The sequence below is a fragment of the Brachypodium distachyon genome, chromosome 2, assembly GCF_000005505.3.
Source record: "Brachypodium distachyon strain Bd21 chromosome 2, Brachypodium_distachyon_v3.0, whole genome shotgun sequence".
In the NCBI taxonomy this organism is placed as follows: Eukaryota; Viridiplantae; Streptophyta; class Magnoliopsida; order Poales; family Poaceae; genus Brachypodium; species Brachypodium distachyon.
The window spans coordinates 10,148,796-10,166,929 of NC_016132.3; the positions used below are offsets into that span (position 1 = coordinate 10,148,796).

Here is an 18,134-nt window from a genome sequence, read left to right on the forward strand (position 1 = left end):
TCTACCCCTATGAGCACCTCCGAAAGACTGAGCTGGCAGTTTTTGAGAGATTGACGAAATCACCGCAGGCGTCTCGCTATTGACGGGTACGTCACCTACCGCTAAAAGAATAACTATTGACTATTTCTTGGTCTTAGTTGGCAACATTTTGGCGAAAAAGTTGTGGATCGGCAAATTTTCATGTGCAACTTGATGATGTGTAAGGGTATTTCCCTAGATCACCGTACCCTCAAAGGGTATGATGATGTGTTCTTTACCCAGTACCCTCAGTCGGCATACATGAAAGGGACCCACGACGAGTTGAAACTCACCCCGTGGGCATCGGGTTAGCACTCTGACTTAGAAGGTTTTGTCTAGCCAAGAGCTGATCGAGAATTCTTAATCGGTACAAGTCTCACCGTGAACCACCTTATGGTCCACGTATAAAACGGGTCCTAGGGTTGTTGTAAGGACTCAAAAAATAATTAAGGCTAATTAAGCATGCACTCATGTTCTCATTATGCATTATGAAATTGGCTAAGATATGAAACTTTTATTTGAAGTACAAACTCTAATTAACCCCTAAATAAAAACCTTGCGGTAAAATCCAACCAATGACATTAATTGCTTTTATTTTTGCACAATTTCACGTATTTAGAAGACGAGTTCATGCAAATTTTCAAGAGTTTTGGAGCTTTGTTTCAATAGCCAAATACTTATTCTAATTCTAATTTAAACTATGTTTGAAAATATTCCAGAGATGGCAAATCTCTTTCAAAATTGATGAAAAGTTGTATCCAAGAGTTTGATATTTTAGATAACTTAAATATTATGGGGTTCGAGGGTCAAGCAGCAACCGGAGTGCGCCGTGCCCCTTTTCTTCCCCCATATCAGGCATTGTCGCCGCCATCTTTTTTGCTGCCGGCTCTCTCGACCATTGCCTTTTCCCGAGCCCAAGGTGACTTGTCCCAACCTCGGCAAGTGTTTCGGTGTAGCGTGCATTGCTATCGTCTACCAACCGGAGAGCTGCGAGCCGACGCCTCCGCCGGGCGGAAAATCTAATTCCCACGAAACTGTGTGCCCACTGGCCCTGGGGCCCAAAAATAGTAATGGGAGTCTGACTTATGGGCTCCACATTTATCCTGGGTTAATCAGAAAATCCCTGATGATTACGGACAATATTTATACTTGTTAATGCTCTGGAACGCGTAAGCAGCGTTTCAGTCTAGCGTAGCAACGGCTAGCTAATGGTAATGGAATCGTTTGCTGCTGATTGGTCCAAACGTACACAGATGATGGCCCACAATCCACACTCGTCCGAGCGTTCAAGTAGTAAATTGAGAAGCAAAATGCAGGTTAATTAATTCAGTTCTCACGTTTGTTCCAAAAAAGAATCAGTTCTCTCAAAGTAGGAGTAGCCCGTAAGCATGACATCAACCGATGGGATCTAGGGGATCACCGAACGCGAGAATATGCGGGACTTGGTGCCCAGATCATTCCTTGCAAGATACTCCTGCCATGCATCGATCCGACGCAAGTTGCACAAATGCTTTTGGCTTACGTGAGGCAGTGGCAGACCGCGACATGTCTGTGTCCTGTGCAAGACTAATCATTCGTAGTTGATTTTCTGCAAAAGCTTTGGGGGGAAGTGAAAACAATAGGAAACCTCAAAGAAGAGAAACAAATTAGAGAGTTACAGGGTTAATCCTTCAGGATTTGACTATCTGATTTTCGTGTTGCTAGAAACCTGTTTTCTGGGACCTGAATGTGTACGTCGTTAAATTCAGAAAAGAAAGTGTCCTTCAATTATTGCTGGATGCTGGATTTGATGCCAAACCTTCAAATTTGTCCCTCAAATTTCACAAAAGTACAGGCTCCGTTTCTACAACTGCACGGCGGCGTGGCCATGCTCGAATTTACAAGATCGTAGTTTTTCCTTTTTTCTGTTCTATATCTCACGAAACGGGGACAAAAAATATGCCTCATTCTACACTAATTGTTTAAGGAAATAACTTATGGGTGTATGTGTCTACGTCAATTTAACGTGATCATCACACAATCACATTAAATTGACTAGCAAGGTGCCCGTGCTTCGCTACGGAATACATTTCATGACACAACTCAACTGGTAGGAAAAACAAAAGATTAAGAACACCAAAATGTTGATAACACGCAGAAAAATGATCTTACATGAAGTACAACACCGTGATACAAATCTTCAACTATGAATGAAACAAAGGAAGTTAGCAAACCCAGGCTTGCTAAACATCATAAACTACCCATAAGCCGACCATTTCACCAAAAAAGCCGACCATTTCACCCAAAAAATATGCCATTCTGATTAACTTGTACGTATAGGAAACATATCTGTTACATGATTCATCCCTAATACCTGGATGCAATCATACACCATCACAATTTCCTTGCTTCCAATGTGAACTTAGTGTAGGATTTGGTACTCTTTTCTTCAGTTGAACATCTGGACCGTTCATCGTAGTTTTATTACTTCAAGTTGGAACTCGTCGTAGGCTTTGGTACACTGCTCTTCAGTTCAATGTGCCGCAAGACACGACATAGCCTATTTGCAGAGCACCTAGTGTCAGTCCGCAAACCATGACCAAGTTGGGAACTAATATTGCACATCAGCAGAAAATATGGTAGACCCTACACATGCATGGCTTGGCGATATTCAGATAGAGAACAGAAAACAATGAAACATCAATGTAATATCCGGGTCCTAAGCATGTCCTTCTATCGAACAAATACCCTCAGCTGCTGTAACCTCAGCGTAAAATAAAGGCAGCATAAAAATGGTGGCATAACACCATTTTAAATAGCTTTGCATCTCTTGCGATCAGTCTCGATTTGTGCCAAACTACAAATTTTCAGGAGAAACATATATCAAACTAATTCTATAAAAATTTCCATTGCATACACACATTTACTCTGACCAAATTATAAACAAATATTTACACTGGTCAAATTTCAAAACAAAACTTAAATGGGAGAATGAACCTCTTGAATCGGACATGATCGATAGCATGATTGCACTTGCCAAACAAGTTACATTCAAATAAAAGTAATACACTACAGGCATGACAACTTCTAATTTACAAAGGGAAGAAATCTAGTATGTAATTAAAGTAGTAGAAATTCTACAGTCTAAATTTTACGAAAGTTATCGTGCGGTCCAAATTTGTTTTATAGTCTAGATTCACAACCGACAGCTATGGAAACAAATCAATCTTTTTTTTTCGGAAGGAAACAAACCAATCTCAATCGGTATGGAAATCCAATCCGACTGCTAAGGAAACTATTCTACCCCGCATAATCTCGGTATGTATCCGGTCCAAACCCCTGCTATACATGGAATACAATTCGGTAATCATAATGCCCCAAATAAAAAGGCAACCGTACGACCAAAAACTTGAGTAGCAACCCCCGATTCAATCCACGCAGCAACACGCTGAAATTTCTGGCCGAGGAATTTAATCCCCGTCAACTTCCGCAAAGGCAACTTCTACTTCGAGTAATATCCTAGAAGGTCAGCTTTTTGACATCTATTCACGTGATCCTACATTGCGAAAAAAGAAAAGAAAGACACATTGGTCAATTATTCCCGTGATCTTACATTGCAAAACAAAAACACACTTACACACAGACACACACACATTATTGTTTTCCCCTTATCTTTCTAAAGGTATTAGTATAATCTTCTCTTAATTAAAGTAGGAGTAGTAGAAATTCTATGGTTTAGATTTTACAAAAGTTATCGTACAGTCTATGTTAAATCAAATCGTTAAGAGGAAATTGGGTCTAGATTTAATCAAATCAGTAAGAGGAAATTTAATCCAATCCGAACTAGACTAGACAAATAGCACCACAATCCAAACTAAAAAAAGGCCAGACTAGCCAATCGTATAACCCAAAATTGACGCCACATTGGCTGCATGTTCTGCGACCTCTGCACGGCCAACTCTGCGCCGCGCCCGATGGGGATGACGAGCCAGAGGACGGCAAGCAGATCTGGGCCTACAACTATTGATTTAAGCGCTGGCTGGAGGAGGAAACGGCCAGGTGGAGCGACGTGGCGCAGTCGCCGAGCCCATAACCGTTGGCCGTGAGCGTCAGGAGTGACAAGTCGTAGCCAAGGTACAATACTTAGCTGTCCAATTCACACTCACGCGATGTTACGTACGGTTGACCTCAGTGATCACCACACGTCACATGGCACAACGTTGCTCGGAGCTAGCCCTCCTTGTGCAGGCCGATAAGCTGCTCCCGAACGTGCACGAGCGCGGAGCCGGTAGATGCCGGGTGAGCGGCCTCAGTAGTCGGCGAGTGGAGGAACGGAGGAGACGGCGAGGCGGACGGAGGCTGACAGGAGACAGCTAGGGTAAGCGAGGAGGCGGCGACAACAACGGCAAGACGGTCGGCGATCGGCGGCGACGGAATCGAGAGGCAGAAGCGGTATGGGAGTGATGAGGGTAATAGATCAGTCCCGTGCAACGCTAGGTGACGGATGAGAAGAATCGATAAGTTCTATTGGTGAATTGTTCTTTTAAAATATGAAATTCGGTGCTATTATTGATGCCTACAAAAAATTGGAATGCAACATGGGATGGTGGCGCGTATAGATGAAAGGCATCAATCCACAACGAAGGTAGGCCAAGAGGCAGGAGCCGCCGGATGACGGTAAGAATCAAAGAGGCAAAGATTAAAGCGGCAACACTGGGTGAAGAATGAAACGGAAACCTTAATCTATCAAGTCCTATAGGAAAATTAAATCTTTTCCAAAAAATTTTAAAAGTCGAGGGATACGGGCAAAATAGGTGTTAACAGTAGCCGAGCTGACCGTATTGGACGCCGGTACGCAACCTAATCTCTTGGTAAAACATGTAATGACTACAAAATGCATAATATATCTCTAACGTGAAGCGTTGTACCATGTTTCTCGAACAAAATAAAAAATAATTCCAGATAACTCTTTTGTATGAAAAACGTGCAATAAAAACACATGTTGCATGTACAAGGCAAAAACATTCTAATGCTAAAACATGTAACGGCTATATATGTAATCTACAATATAATGTGCTATGAATTTAAACTAATCTAAGCATTCAAAACATTAAGTATAAAAAGAAAACTATATATTTTGGTTAGATAAAAAATATAACAAACATAACATTCAAAAAAATTTGAACTATTACAAATACAATACTTCCTCCATATTTTTATATAAGGCATATAACATCTTGCGCGAATATTAATGCAACTACCGACAAAGGCTGGGTGCACGCTCCACATAGCAACTACAACGGACGATGTGCTTGCGTGTACCGGAGAAGCAATGCATGCATTACAATTCGGAAAAGGGAAAACATTATACACCTTATAATAAAAAACGAAAGGAGTGCATATTTGCATATACAAATTAAAACTATTAGAAAAAACCATAAAACGTTGTATGCATCTTTGCATATAATAACAGAAATCTAGCCACACAATCTGCGCGGGTCACCCCGCTAGTTTGACATATAACAACGATAGTGCAGCAGCTGTGCAGGGTGACATTACCTCACTAATATTTTCTTTGTTCATTGGTCCAAGGGATCTAACCCAATAGTCCAGCATGTGGTCGTGCCCAAGCTATGTGGTCTGTCCTGTGCTTGAATTATTTTCTTCGTGGTATCAATCTTTGCAACACGAATTATTATCAAGACCAAATAACTTTTTTGCAATTAGACCACTAGAGCAACACTGTAAATTTGTTTTTGTCTTTTTTTCTTCTAGAATACACCGAAGCAGGTGTATCATATATTGAAGAAGAATTACCGCAACACGGTTACAGGGCCCAAGGCCAATGTTTTACGAATTACTCACTCACTGTCCACGACTCACGCCCGCTTACAAAAGAGCTCATGATCTCATCCTTAAAGAGCCCAGCACTCATCCATGCCGCGCCTTCCTGCTCGATGGATTGCGTCACTTTGTGCACACTAGGCCTGTCCCCATCAAACACGACCGAATTCTTATGCCTCCAAATGCACCAACAAAGGTGAATGGTCCCCGTAGCGAAGTGCCGGCGCACCTTCCTATTAGCCAATGGAAGTCCAGACCACCGCTGTTTTAAGGACACCTCTCCAACCGGCATCAAGTCCAAACATTGCCACCTCCCCAAGAACACGGCCTAGTTCTGTCTCGCGAAAACACAGCTAAGTAGGAGATAAGAAATAGTCTCAAGCGCCTGGTCACAGAAAGAACATCGAGCAGGATGCGGCAGGCCATGCCTGCTCAGACGGTCAGCCGTCAAACATCTGTCTGTGAGCGCAAACCACACAAACACCTTGCAGCGGCTAGGTGCCCTAGAGCACCAAAGGTCGTCCGCGCAAGGCGCCATCTCTCCCCAGAGAAGAAGGCTCCATAAGCCGATGAGAGAGCGACACGAGAGGCAATTTGAGTCCAAAAAATGCCCATCTCCACGTATCTCAATGCAGTTCAGCTACAAAGAATCGCTTTAGAGTCCACAAATAATCTTGAGAATCTTTCCATTCATATTCAGTTCAGCCAAAACATCTTACCTTGACTTGTTACGAGATGAGAATACAGCGCCAACGAGCGGCGTGTTTCGAGGAACTTTCGTGCATTGAAACGACGAAGCATCGATCCATCCGCACGACGACGACAAACTTTGGAAACGGGAGGTGCCGCGTTGGCTCGTACACAGCCTCGCCTTCGCCCTTGGCAATGTTTTTCCAAAGTCCAAGTCGCGAAAAGGAGAAATGACCTGGGAGCGGAGCGGCAAGTAAGAAAAAGACATTCAATCAATCAAGTCAAGAAACACTTTATGCTCCCAGTCCCAGCTCCCCAGTCGTCAACCCCGATCTTGACATTTCGCAACTACTACGCGTATAATCCCGGATTGGCTAGCACAAGCGTGCCCCTCACGCCCCGCCAAAATAAAAAAAAACCCAATGCCCATCAATTTGCTGTATGTTTGTACTGTACGAGCGAGGGCATTCCAGTCATAATCTTCAGTATAAGTAACCGCGCCAACAGAAAACCGTACATCATATCCCAGAAACACCAATTCCACAGAAAAACTGCTTCAAGCGAGTGTCAAAAAAACAAAGAACTGCTGCAAGTGTGCTAGCATGGGCTCCGACGACGGTCACGGCCCACACGCCAACAAGGCTGACGCGCCGCTCATCCCGTGCGGCAGCGGCGGCGAGGACTTACCAGGCCATCCAAATTTTCCGAGCACGCCGAAGGGCGTGGCCAAGGCTGTACAGACGGAGGCGCCGTCGAGTTACGCCATCGCTGGCAAGGTCCTGTTCGCCGCGGCAGGCGCGTTCGCGGGCATCCTCCTGGCCCTCATCGCCCTGCACCTGTACAACAGCGGCCGGCGCCGGTACTCCCGCGACCGCCGCCGGCTTCTCCGCAGCCTGGCCAACATCTCCGGCGGAGGCGCCGCCGCACCTGATTCGCCGCGCGCGCGGGGGCTGGACCCCGCGGTCCTCCGCGCGCTCCCGGTGGTGGTGGCGGCAGCATCCAGCTCCAGCTCTAGCGGCGGCGTCGGTGGCGGAGACGACTGCGCGGTGTGCCTCGCGGAGTTCGAGCAAGGCGAGGAGGCCCGCGCGCTGCCGCGGTGCGGCCACCGGTTCCACGTCGAGTGCATCGACGCGTGGTTCCGCGGCAACTCCACGTGCCCGCTCTGCCGCGCCGACGTCCAGGCGCCGGCGCCGGCGCCGGGGACGGACGACGCCGAGGCCCGGCCTGCGGAAGAGGTGCGGATAGACGTTGTGGCTGGGGACGCGGCGGCCAAGGGCGGGGCCCCGGCGATGCCGAGCGATGGGTCTTCGCGTCGACCCGATCCGCTTCCTTCCGAGCCCTGACAGACACTGACATGCATGCTTGGGTTGGAATGGTGCGCGGCGGCGGAAGGTTCCTCGCTGCTTCCTGAGCGTACGAATCTCTCCACGAGCGTCGAGGACCATCATTATATGCAGCGTTTACTCCATCTGATTGTGCATTTACTCCACTTTCGTTGGCCGATCACGCTCGCTGTAGCCTGTAGCTGGTTTTGCAGTACAAAGTTGGTACAGTAGATTGCGTTTTTGTGAAAATAATCTGGTATGCGTTTATGACGACCGGCCGTCACTCCAATTACCATGTACCACAATTAATTAGTTACACTTATTCAATCCGGCACACTTTGATACTCCTCTGATCCTAAATTCTTGTTCCTAAATTTTTGTCTCAAATTTGCGCAAATATGAATGTATCTACTCTTAGAGACGTCTAGATACATGTAATATTTCAACAATAATTTAGGATCGGAAGGAGTAGTTAAACTAGGAGATATTCCGTGCGTTTCATTATATATAAGTCATATTATGTTTCATTAGGTAAAGTTTTCATCAAACATATTATTTTAATAGTATATGGTTATGCCTCTACGTGACATTAAATTGGTAAATCTTAGAGTTTTTTATTGAAGATACTTGCAAATAATTATGGTTTCATATCTTACAAATTATGTACTAAGTATTATAACTTTTGGTCAAAGTCGTGTCTTAATTAACGTCAAATCAACCATTTGATGTGCAATTTGACATTTCATTCCACAGGTAAAGTCTGGCGTAGATTACTTTGTCACATTGGCATCGGTGCGAAGACCCAGACGTGGTCTCCTCCTCTTTCTTCCTTCACCTACTTCTCTCTCTCCATGGTTGATGCCTGTATATAGCCTTCCTAACACTAGGCCCAGACCCGTCGGCTTGGCCATGGGAGCTGGCCTTCGTCGTTTTCTCGCCACCTTACCTCAGCATCATTGTCGACATGCTCGCGAACGACCTGAGCACTATGAGCCGTGCACCTGTTGCGACAGATACACCGCTTGATGGATCCACGGGAAAGAACATCTTCTGGCCGAGGATGAGTAAATGGCAAGCGCCACGTGGGGCCATCTGCAATGAGTTCCCTTACGAGGTAGCTGCAGAGGATGGCCAAATTTGTTGGTCGAAATTGAGAGAGATGCTAAATTCCGGTGATGTGAATGTCGTCTCCACCAAGACTGAACAACGCGACAGCCAGAGGCACTAAGGGCTTACAAGTTACAACAACTACTGCTATGGATGGCAAGGTGGAGTAGGGAGAGCGTGGCGATGCAAATCAAATGCAAAGCCCCCTTCTCTCTCCGCAATAGATGGGGGCCGCCGTCTCCAATTTAGAAGCCCACCCCGTACACAAAGCTGGCACAGGAGGCGGCTGACCCTCGAGGATGTGGCCATGGGCGACGACTCAAACATGGTAGCCCCGGTCCCCCGGGAAGTGGCCATGGGCGTTCGCGGTGGCATTGGTCCATGAATGGTGCGACGGAATAGGAGGGGAGGGCGATCCTAAGCCGTAACGGTGCAACCCAGAGCCCCGTGTCTATGGAGCTCAGCATGGGCAGGGGCTACTAACATGTCTTCTACGGTGACCCGAAAACCGATCCCTGGACAACGCCAAGACGAGAAAATAATCGACTTCAGATCTGACATGTGGGTCTGACACGTCAAAGGGCAATTTTAATGCGGACTGAATCGTTAGTGTGAGAGTTGCGGCTCTTTGTAGAAATGCTTAGAAGTTATGGTAAAAATATCATAAGACCACATGTATATGGGTTCCTTGCAATTCATTCTTTTCTTAATTTACCATGGAAAATGCTCCAGCCAGTCTTCTTGTTTTGCCCGGCATCTAGTGGTGGCCATCCTTACGAATCCGATGAACAGTGTTGTTGATCAATATCCAATGATGTTGCACTATGCTACTCCTTTCATTCTAGGCCTCGCTTGGAAACACAGATGTATTTTCATTCCCGAGGTGGAACCGTTTCTTCCTCGGTTTCTTGCGTCAAACAAAAACGACAAGTAAACAGAACATAGGACTTGAACATGTGTGGGTTGGTTAATGTTTCGCCTTAACATTTTATTAGAGCATTTCAAATGACATCCCAAAACTATCCCATATGTACTCTTTTGTCCAAACTAACATGTTAGCCTAAAAGACACCTCCCAATGAGGTCCCCAAACTGACATTTCGTCCTCCTCTTGCTTAAAGTGATTTTGGAAATTGATCCTGTATATCGAAACGGAGATAGCATTAACCTGACCAGCTTCGAAGCTACATTAAACATTCCGCACAACGCGGTAGAGCATGAGAATCAAACTGGATTAACAAAAACAGAAGAAACTTAAACAAATTTCGAAGAGAAAGGAGCGGTATCCATCAAATTATTACCTCGCCTTTCGACCCTGGATCGGACGGCTACATTTACCCGGTGTTCGTTCCAAAAAGCGAAAAGACGGTTTCCAGTAACCACTCCACTGATTCTCTCGGTCGGCACTCTACTTTCGTCTCCCCCACTCCCCAAAAACACACAAACACTCTGGGAAAAAGCCGACACCTATACGGAAAGGCGCGGAGAGGGGAAGCGAGAACCGCGCAAGATCCTCCTCACTTTTCCGTCGGATTTGACGGGCCTCTTTCTCTCCGGGAGCCAGGCGGCCGTATGCGCCGTAGCGGCCGGTTAATACCGACTTGAGTATATCACACCACGCCCTTGGTCCGTCAACGGCTACCAGCGCCCCTCCCATGGAACAGCGGGGAGCGCGGCAAGAGGAGGTGGAGAAGGAGCAGGAGGCGCCGCCGATCCCTCCCCCCAAGGTGAGCTCGCTTCTCCTCTGTGTCCTGCCCGTGCCGCGTGATCTGAGACTGATCTGTTGTGGTCTGGGTTGTTCTTCGTGTGCGATTTGGTGGGGTTGGTGGGTTAAACACCCTAAACCCAAATGCGCCTGGTATGTTTTGCACTTGATCCCGATTTGGGGCCATTACTCGCTTGGTTAGTCTATGTTGGCCCCTTCTGATCCTATCTGTATGCTTATTGTGAGTTCGATTCTGGGAGAACTCATACGGCGGTTTTCATTTAGTCTCCGTCTTACTTATAGCTTTTGATTCCTCTGCTAAGTTGGACTTTAGCAGGAGAAGTGCCAAAAGCTGGCAAAAAAATTAATGCAAGATTGGGAGAACCAACTTAATTTTACTGTTCCTCCCAGGCGAGAATGTAAGGATAATTGCAGGAGTTATTCTCATGTTAGTGTTAGGTCTGCATGCTTGCACTGCTCTGCTTGTTAGTAGTCGAGAATCTAGAGATGCTGGCACCAATTCCATTTGGTCCATTTATGGAAAAAACCGGATCTGTTATGCTTCTCATCTGTCCTTTTATCTCAATTCTATCATCAAATGCAATATGCTGCCAACATGTTTTACCTATTTATTTGCTCTCAAGAAAAAAAAGTTAAATGTTAGAAACTTAACATTTCTTGCAGGAAAACCAGGAGGAAAGAGATTTCAAGATATCCTCTCGTGTAAGTGCTTTCTTGGTGTTCATGTTTCATTTCAAATCTCTTTGTTTTCGTTACTGAGCAATCCTTTATTCTTATATGAATAGGTGGTTTCCTTGTTGTTTGGTGGTGGTGAAATCTCAACACCAGCCCAGACATTTGAGAAATGGGTGTCGCTGGTACGTAAGCGGAGTGGGACATTCCGTCCATCTGGGTTCCCTCGTCGGAGTTCACGGATTGAAGTGATGCCAAGTGGAAGCTTCTCACTGTTTAGTACGACAGAATTAAGGTTGCTTGTTTAAATTGATCTACATCCTAGTATTGTTTAATTTATTATCTGTTGTTTCTAAACTAGACTGTGTCTCGCAATCCTTTTATTGGGGAAAAAAAGAACTATATGAACCTTCCAGTGATTTTTCTAAACTAGATCTCTGATTATGTTCGAGTATACTTTATCTGAAAAGTGCAATGCTATGCACATCGGTTATTGAACCTTGCCTTTGGATAAGATTGAATCCTCTTTTCGATTTCTCTAGTTTCTGGAGTTTCCTGGAAAACAAGTTATCTGAAATGTTGAAATGCCAACACATAGATTCCTCTAGTTCTATTTCATTTGTTTAATTGCTAGGTTGGATCTGTGTATTTATTTGTATATTCGTCCTATTTTTCTCTCTATTAAATGCTCTTACCCTGCTATATTCAGATAGTAAAATATACAACTATTTCCTCATTATTGCGAAGATGATAAATTTAATCTTTATATGGTAGTCTAGGAACTTAAGCCTTCAGAGCCTTTTAGTTTGCAAAATTATATTTTAATCTGTGATGAGTGACGAATTAAAAAAACACACCACATTGGAGCCACTTGCATAACATGGCCACCAATTTTTTTCCTCAAAACCATTGGTTTTCAGGCTCGGCCTAACACACTGATTTTGCACTTGAGAGCAAATTGATTCCAAAACTGACAGTGGGGCCCACCCGTCAATGCCAACGTGGCCATGCGGCCACCAGCCTGGACATCGGGCTGAGCCTGACCCCTAGGAAGGAGCGTGCCACCATCCATGTCGCCGTGGTCGTCTCCAACTACGTAAAACCAAGTCAGTTCATGCCAACGGAGGACCTCACCACCGACCATGCCAGCGACATCCGCGAGCTGGCCTCAACCTGTGTCGTCGATGCACGTGAGCTCTCTGGCATCATGTACACCCATGCTCAGCATGAGCAGTCTGAGCAACTCGCCGCCATGTTCATCCTCTGCTATGCCTCGCGCCTGCTCGCCTCTTCAAACTCAGCCTCCCCCACCGCCGCCGCTGCCACCAGCTTCAGCCACCATGTCCCTCTGTCGCTGCCCGCCTGCCGTCGCAGTCTCCTCCCACCCGCTATACTCCCCGCCTCCATCAGCACGGCTGATGCTGTCCTCGTCGTCAGCAGCAAACGAGATGAAGCTCAGCTCTGACAAGGTGGTGATGACAGCATGCCGACCTCGTCACTGGACAAGGGCTCGGTCTGTCGAATTCTCTCCCGAGATGGCGACACATGAGATGGTTGCGGCGCTTGCGCCCCCTTTTGTTCCCTGGACCTCTCTATAGTCTCCTCGATCTTGTCGGTGGATAGGTAAAGTGTCTGGAGGTGGTGGTGATGGACAATGTGAAGAGCACGATAAGTGGGGAGATGCGGTGTGGGGCCCCATCGTGGTGGGGCGCGAGGTGGTGCGGCGGTGGAGGGGCTGCGACAAGGTGGGGGAGGGAGGAGGAGGTTGAGGACGGAGAAGGCGAGACAGACGGGGTGGGGCTGGAGGAGAGGAGGCAGGGTTGGAGGCGGCGGTGGAAGTGGCAGACATGGCTGAGGGACGCATAGAGGAGGCAGTGCCTCAGCATTGCTGGGCCCGGTGGAGGTGGCGAATATTCGCCCAAGTAGGCAGAGAAAGAAAAAAAAATTGTTTGGTGGTCATGTGCACCAAGTTGTTCAAATGTGATGGTTTTTTGTAATTTACGCAGATATGCACTATGCGTTGATCATTGTGCATTATAGTGAAGCATGATGGCAGTATAGGTAAGGATCCATGAATAGAATAATGATGTTCCTACACTTAAAAAACAATTACCAATGATGGCGTGTTTTATATTTTATCTGATCATTATTTTATAGATTTGATTTGGTATAGATATGCAAATTACCATTCTGTTTGTTTAAGTGTTAATATGTAGGGGTTTGTTTCCTTATGCAACACAATTTTGATCATAATCTGGTAAATCAGCTTCTTATGCTTGTTTTGCTAATGCTGTTACCCTTTTGCTACTGTGCTCACTATAGTGAGCAAGTGGTTAGAGCAGAACCTGCCCGGAAAGAAGAGAATCCTTTGACGTTTGATCAGCCTCCTGAATTAAGCTTGTGGGAGAGGCTTGGAAATGCTTCTGCATTAGACATTGAATCATCTGACTTTTCATGGAGAATGCTGTCATCTCTGCACCATACAGAACACAGTAGTAGCTCAGAACACTCTGAAGATGAGATGAGTAAAGCTCTTGAGGTTTGTTTATGTCTGTTGTAATGTCCAATTGAATATTCTTCCTCATATTTGCTAGGAGAAAAGTAAGTATTGGTTTTATACTTTATTTTCTCTATCTGGGACCAATTTTTAAGGCAGTTGGCAGTGTGCCATTATGGATCAACCTTTTTTAGATTAGGCATGCAAGATCATATTCTCATTTCAGCAGTATCATATATATTTACTTCTGCGTTTGACATGTTGCTTCCTACTTCCTGTCTTTTATAGGTAACTGTGAACTCTGGTGGCGTTGTGTTCTTTGCTCTATTTAGTTCTTTAGGCAACAATGGTTTACCAAAAGAAGAAGCGTCTGTTATTAAGTTTGCAGCATCGAAGATGGCAACACAGGCAGAGCTTTTGGGTTATGAATTTGCACGGTTGCTTGGGGTCCACACACCACAAGTATTTGCAAACCCCCAATGAATACTTATTTTACATCATCAATTAATATTGATCTCTCATTCAGCTTATTCTTACCACTGCAGGCTAGAGTAGTACATAATTCTAGCATGGAGTGGCAGGAGATTAAACATGCTGCAGAAAATGCACGAGCAGTGGCGGTTTCAAATAACGATGAGATCGGTGAGATGACTTGCTCAGAGTTACTGGAAGCTCTTGAACTTAGCCGCTGTCTTCTTCTAATGAGGTACTACTATCCCTTAGTACAAGTATGATGCTGCATGCCTTTTCTAACTTTGAGCTGCATTTGAGTCATGAGGTGCTAATTGTTACATCTCTGGTTTCTCAGTTATATCCATGGCTCCCCCCTGCTTGAGAGTTCAAAGGCATTCAGTTCACGGCAAGCCGCATGTGTTACTTCTTCATCCCTTGGAAGGGTCTTAATGCTAGATCTGATACTCAGGAATGAGGATAGGCTCCCATGCCGTCAGCTCGGTTGGCGAGGTAATCCTGCAAACCTGATGATTTCAGATAGACCATCCTCACCCAGTATGGACAGATTTGAGGATTCAAAGAACACTCCGGAAAGCTCCAATCCACTGATTTCTGATATTTTTCAAAGAGAAAAATGGTTTCACTCTGCAAATGGAAGATTAGATTCTCCTGACTTGGACGTCATGTCAGGAAAAGCAGATGCATTGATAAATGTACGAGAAAATGCTGAAAGTACGAGCGGGACTTTCCACATTGTAGCAATTGACACTGGGGTACCTCGGCGCCCACCTGCAGGAAGACGTGTGAAAGATCATGAGCGGTATCCCAAAGTTATGGAGCTCATTTTGAATAACTCAGATTACTCATCAAATATCTTATGGGAAATTTCCGGTGGTAAGCTTGGGCTTCCAGGACCTGATGAGGCAATTACTTCTGCTGATTCTTGTTGCTCTCTTTCTGATGAAGACAATGCTGCTGCGATTCACGAATTCCGAGTGGCATTTCGTGCAGCTCTTAGGGACCTGGAGGGGTTCCATCTATTTCTTCTCCAGTTATACCAAAAATTGGACGGTGTTCTACGAGTTTTCTCGTCTATAATTACAAAAAGCTCCGAGGAATCGGACCACAACGATATTGCAATTTCGGATTTTCCATCTCCAGGAGGCAGCTACAGTACTCCTTGCCCACCTAGTAAGCAACTGAACAATGAACTTTATGGTGAATCTGGAATGCTGAAATCTGCGACGAAGTCATCTTCTGCGGGCTCCAGGGGAAGCTCAGATTCAGTTTCTCCTATGTCCAGGGATAGTTGGAGCAATAAACATTTGAAGGGGAGTGTGGATGCTCCTCGAAGTCTAAGAATGACAATGAAACTTCGTGATTTTTACAAGACTCCGAAGGTAAGAGTTTTGAGTTTTCAAACTGAAAAGTGAGGATTAAGTTTCTTTTCTACAAACACCCTAGACAATGACATTGCCACTTTGAAGCTGTTGGCTCAAGTAAATCCACAACTTCTTTGCAAAACCATCCCATAAAAGTGGAAGTTCATGCAAAAACCCAGGAAACAATGCAGTTTTTTCTCGAGCACAATGGCATTTTGTTTTAACCATGTATTTGATCACCACAAAATTGTAACCCTTTTGCTGTCGCTGGCCCTAAAGATTAATAATGTTCGGACTTAAGTTGGTTTGTTCAGTGCAGAGTGGCATATTATGGTTTGGAGATAGTGTCTTTTTAACTTCATGCAAGGAGCTTTAATATTCAAGCGCACATTTTGTTGAAACTTTTTCCTTATGTTAAAAAACATACCGTTGCTGCCCCTAAAGATTATTTTTCTGGTTATTTAGTTAAATTTATTTGTTTAGGGTAGACTGTGGATCATATTATTGTTTGGAGGTAGTATGTCTTTTTTAACTTAATACAAATATCGTTAATATTCAAGCACATATTTTCTGAAAGTTTGTCCTGGTGTTTGAAAAACAAATTTGCCTAGCTTACTAGCTCAACTGACTGCTTTGTTTGTGGGTTGACAATAAAGTTAATGCTGACAAGTTAGTGTTATTATGATGAAATAGGTTGATCTTGATCCTGAATTTCTCAAGGAGATAGAACATTGGAATGAAGCGTTTAAGACCGATGTGATCAGATTTTGTCAGGAGAACAATTTCCATTCTGGATTCTTTGATGGAACTGAGAACAACATGGTTGCTGATGCTTATGAGTTAAAGGTGGGTTTCAAGTTATATCTAAGCAAGTGAATATCTGATACTCTTCTCAAGCAACTAGCGTGCCTGATGATAAATACCTTGCAGGTGCGTCTTGAACACATCATTGAAAGGATAGCCTTGGTATCTGATTCTGCAAATACGGAACGACCTTCTCTTGTTATCGACAACTTATTTATAGGTGGGGCTCTTGCTGCGAGGTCTAAGTACACCCTTCAGCATTTGGGCATTACCCATATACTATGTTTGTGTTCGAATGAAATTGGTCAATCTGATACCCAATTTCCTGATATTTTTCAATACAAGAACTTTTCAGTAAGAGCGTCAAACTCTGGTTTAGTACCCTGTTACATTATACAGATTTTCGTACTGATGGAGAACCATGTTATCTTGTGCAGATTAGTGATGATGATGACGCAAACATCAGTGATCTTTTTGAAGAAGCATCAGGCTTTATCGATCAGGTTGATCATGTTGGGGGCAAGGTCCTCATCCATTGTTTTGAAGGGAAAAGTCGGAGCGCTACAGTTGTCCTTGCCTACCTGATGCTCAGAAAGTAAGAACCTCACTTGCCATCATCCTTTGAACAAACCAAACAATACTTCTCCCACTTTAAGAAATAAGAAGCCGTGACACTTGTCCTTTCAGGGGCTTCACTCTTTCGAAAGCCTGGAACTTGCTAAAGAAAGTACACCGACGGGCGCAACCGAATGATGGTTTCGCCAAGGCCCTGCTGGCCCTCGACAGGAAGCTTCACGGGAAGGTGTCGATGGACTGGCAGCAGAAGCGGCCCGAGATGAAGGTGTGCCCAATATGCAGCAAGAACGTGGGGCTAAGCACGAGCTCGCTGAAGCTGCACCTGCAGAAGGCACACAAGCGGCTGTCGCAGGGCAGCGTGGACAGTGCCATGACCATGGAGATCCAGAAGTCGATCCAGTCGCTCCGGATCAGCCGTGGTGGGAGCCTGAGCCCTTCTCAGAAGCTGGCTAAGGCGTTTGCTGATGAGCTCAGCTTCTGAACTTTTGCTCTTTTGTATTACTATCTGCTGTAACGGTGATGTACACGGCTGTACTCTAGCGATAGATGCACGCAGTGGATCCATTTTTAGGATCGAGAAAATGACCGTGAACGTGGATTTGACAAACATTAGCGCATAAGTAGGAGCAGCAAGACGAACCCCGTCCGTGAGGGGGAAGACGATGAGGGCCACTTAATTATAAATCCAACCACAGCTGGTTTTGGAAGGACGGACATGAAGTCCATTCGTCGTCTTCAAATACACATGCTACATAATTTTCTTTCTTTTCGAGATGATAATTTTCTTTCTTTTCGAGATGGTAATTTTCTTTCTTGGCAACTAATCCAGGCTAGTTTCTGTCAAGTTTTGATCTTGTTTCTCTCCTCAGTACAGTACTGTACAACCTATGGGAGATTGCACGCCCTCTTGCCAGTTCTTTTCGTTTTCCTCCAACTACATGCACAACAAATGGGGGTTCTTCCCGTTTTCCTTGATATTCTTTTTTGTCTTGCCTCTTTTTGTCTCGGTCACACGCGCAGTGTGATACAACTGCCTCAAAATTGGATCAGGAATGAAGAGGC

The 18,134-nt window shown here is 45.0% G+C and overlaps 2 protein-coding genes across 2 annotated transcripts; both read left to right on the top strand.

Moving 5' to 3' along the window:
* The first annotated feature begins 7,067 nt into the window (after positions 1-7,067).
* Positions 7,068-8,261, top strand: LOC100831020 (RING-H2 finger protein ATL64). The gene has a single exon (XM_003565662.4). The coding sequence runs from the start codon at positions 7,134-7,136 to the stop codon at positions 7,872-7,874; it is 741 nt and encodes a 246-aa protein (XP_003565710.1). The 5' UTR covers positions 7,068-7,133; the 3' UTR covers positions 7,875-8,261.
* Positions 8,262-10,373: 2,112 nt separating this feature from the next.
* On the top strand, positions 10,374-17,896 carry LOC100836446 (dual specificity protein phosphatase PHS1). Its single transcript, XM_003567554.4, has 11 exons — positions 10,374-10,689; positions 11,352-11,390; positions 11,474-11,655; positions 13,683-13,899; positions 14,146-14,319; positions 14,403-14,563; positions 14,666-15,710; positions 16,386-16,538; positions 16,623-16,850; positions 16,934-17,091; positions 17,184-17,896. The coding sequence occupies exons 1-11, from the start codon at positions 10,618-10,620 to the stop codon at positions 17,551-17,553; spliced, it is 2,799 nt and encodes a 932-aa protein (XP_003567602.1). The 5' UTR covers positions 10,374-10,617; the 3' UTR covers positions 17,554-17,896.
* The last annotated feature ends 238 nt before the right edge of the window (positions 17,897-18,134 follow it).

Bases quoted from the DNA above. Each gene is read 5' to 3' on its own strand.
- LOC100831020 (XM_003565662.4), top strand. From the start codon at position 7,134: ATGGGCTCCGACGACGGTCACGGCCCACACGCCAACAAGGCTGACGCG.
- LOC100836446 (XM_003567554.4), top strand. From the start codon at position 10,618: ATGGAACAGCGGGGAGCGCGGCAAGAGGAGGTGGAGAAGGAGCAGGAG. The intron at 11,391-11,473 runs GTAAGTGCTTTC...TTATATGAATAG, and splicing joins ATTTCAAGATATCCTCTCGT to GTGGTTTCCTTGTTGTTTGG. The intron at 14,564-14,665 runs GTACTACTATCC...CTGGTTTCTCAG, and splicing joins CGCTGTCTTCTTCTAATGAG to TTATATCCATGGCTCCCCCC.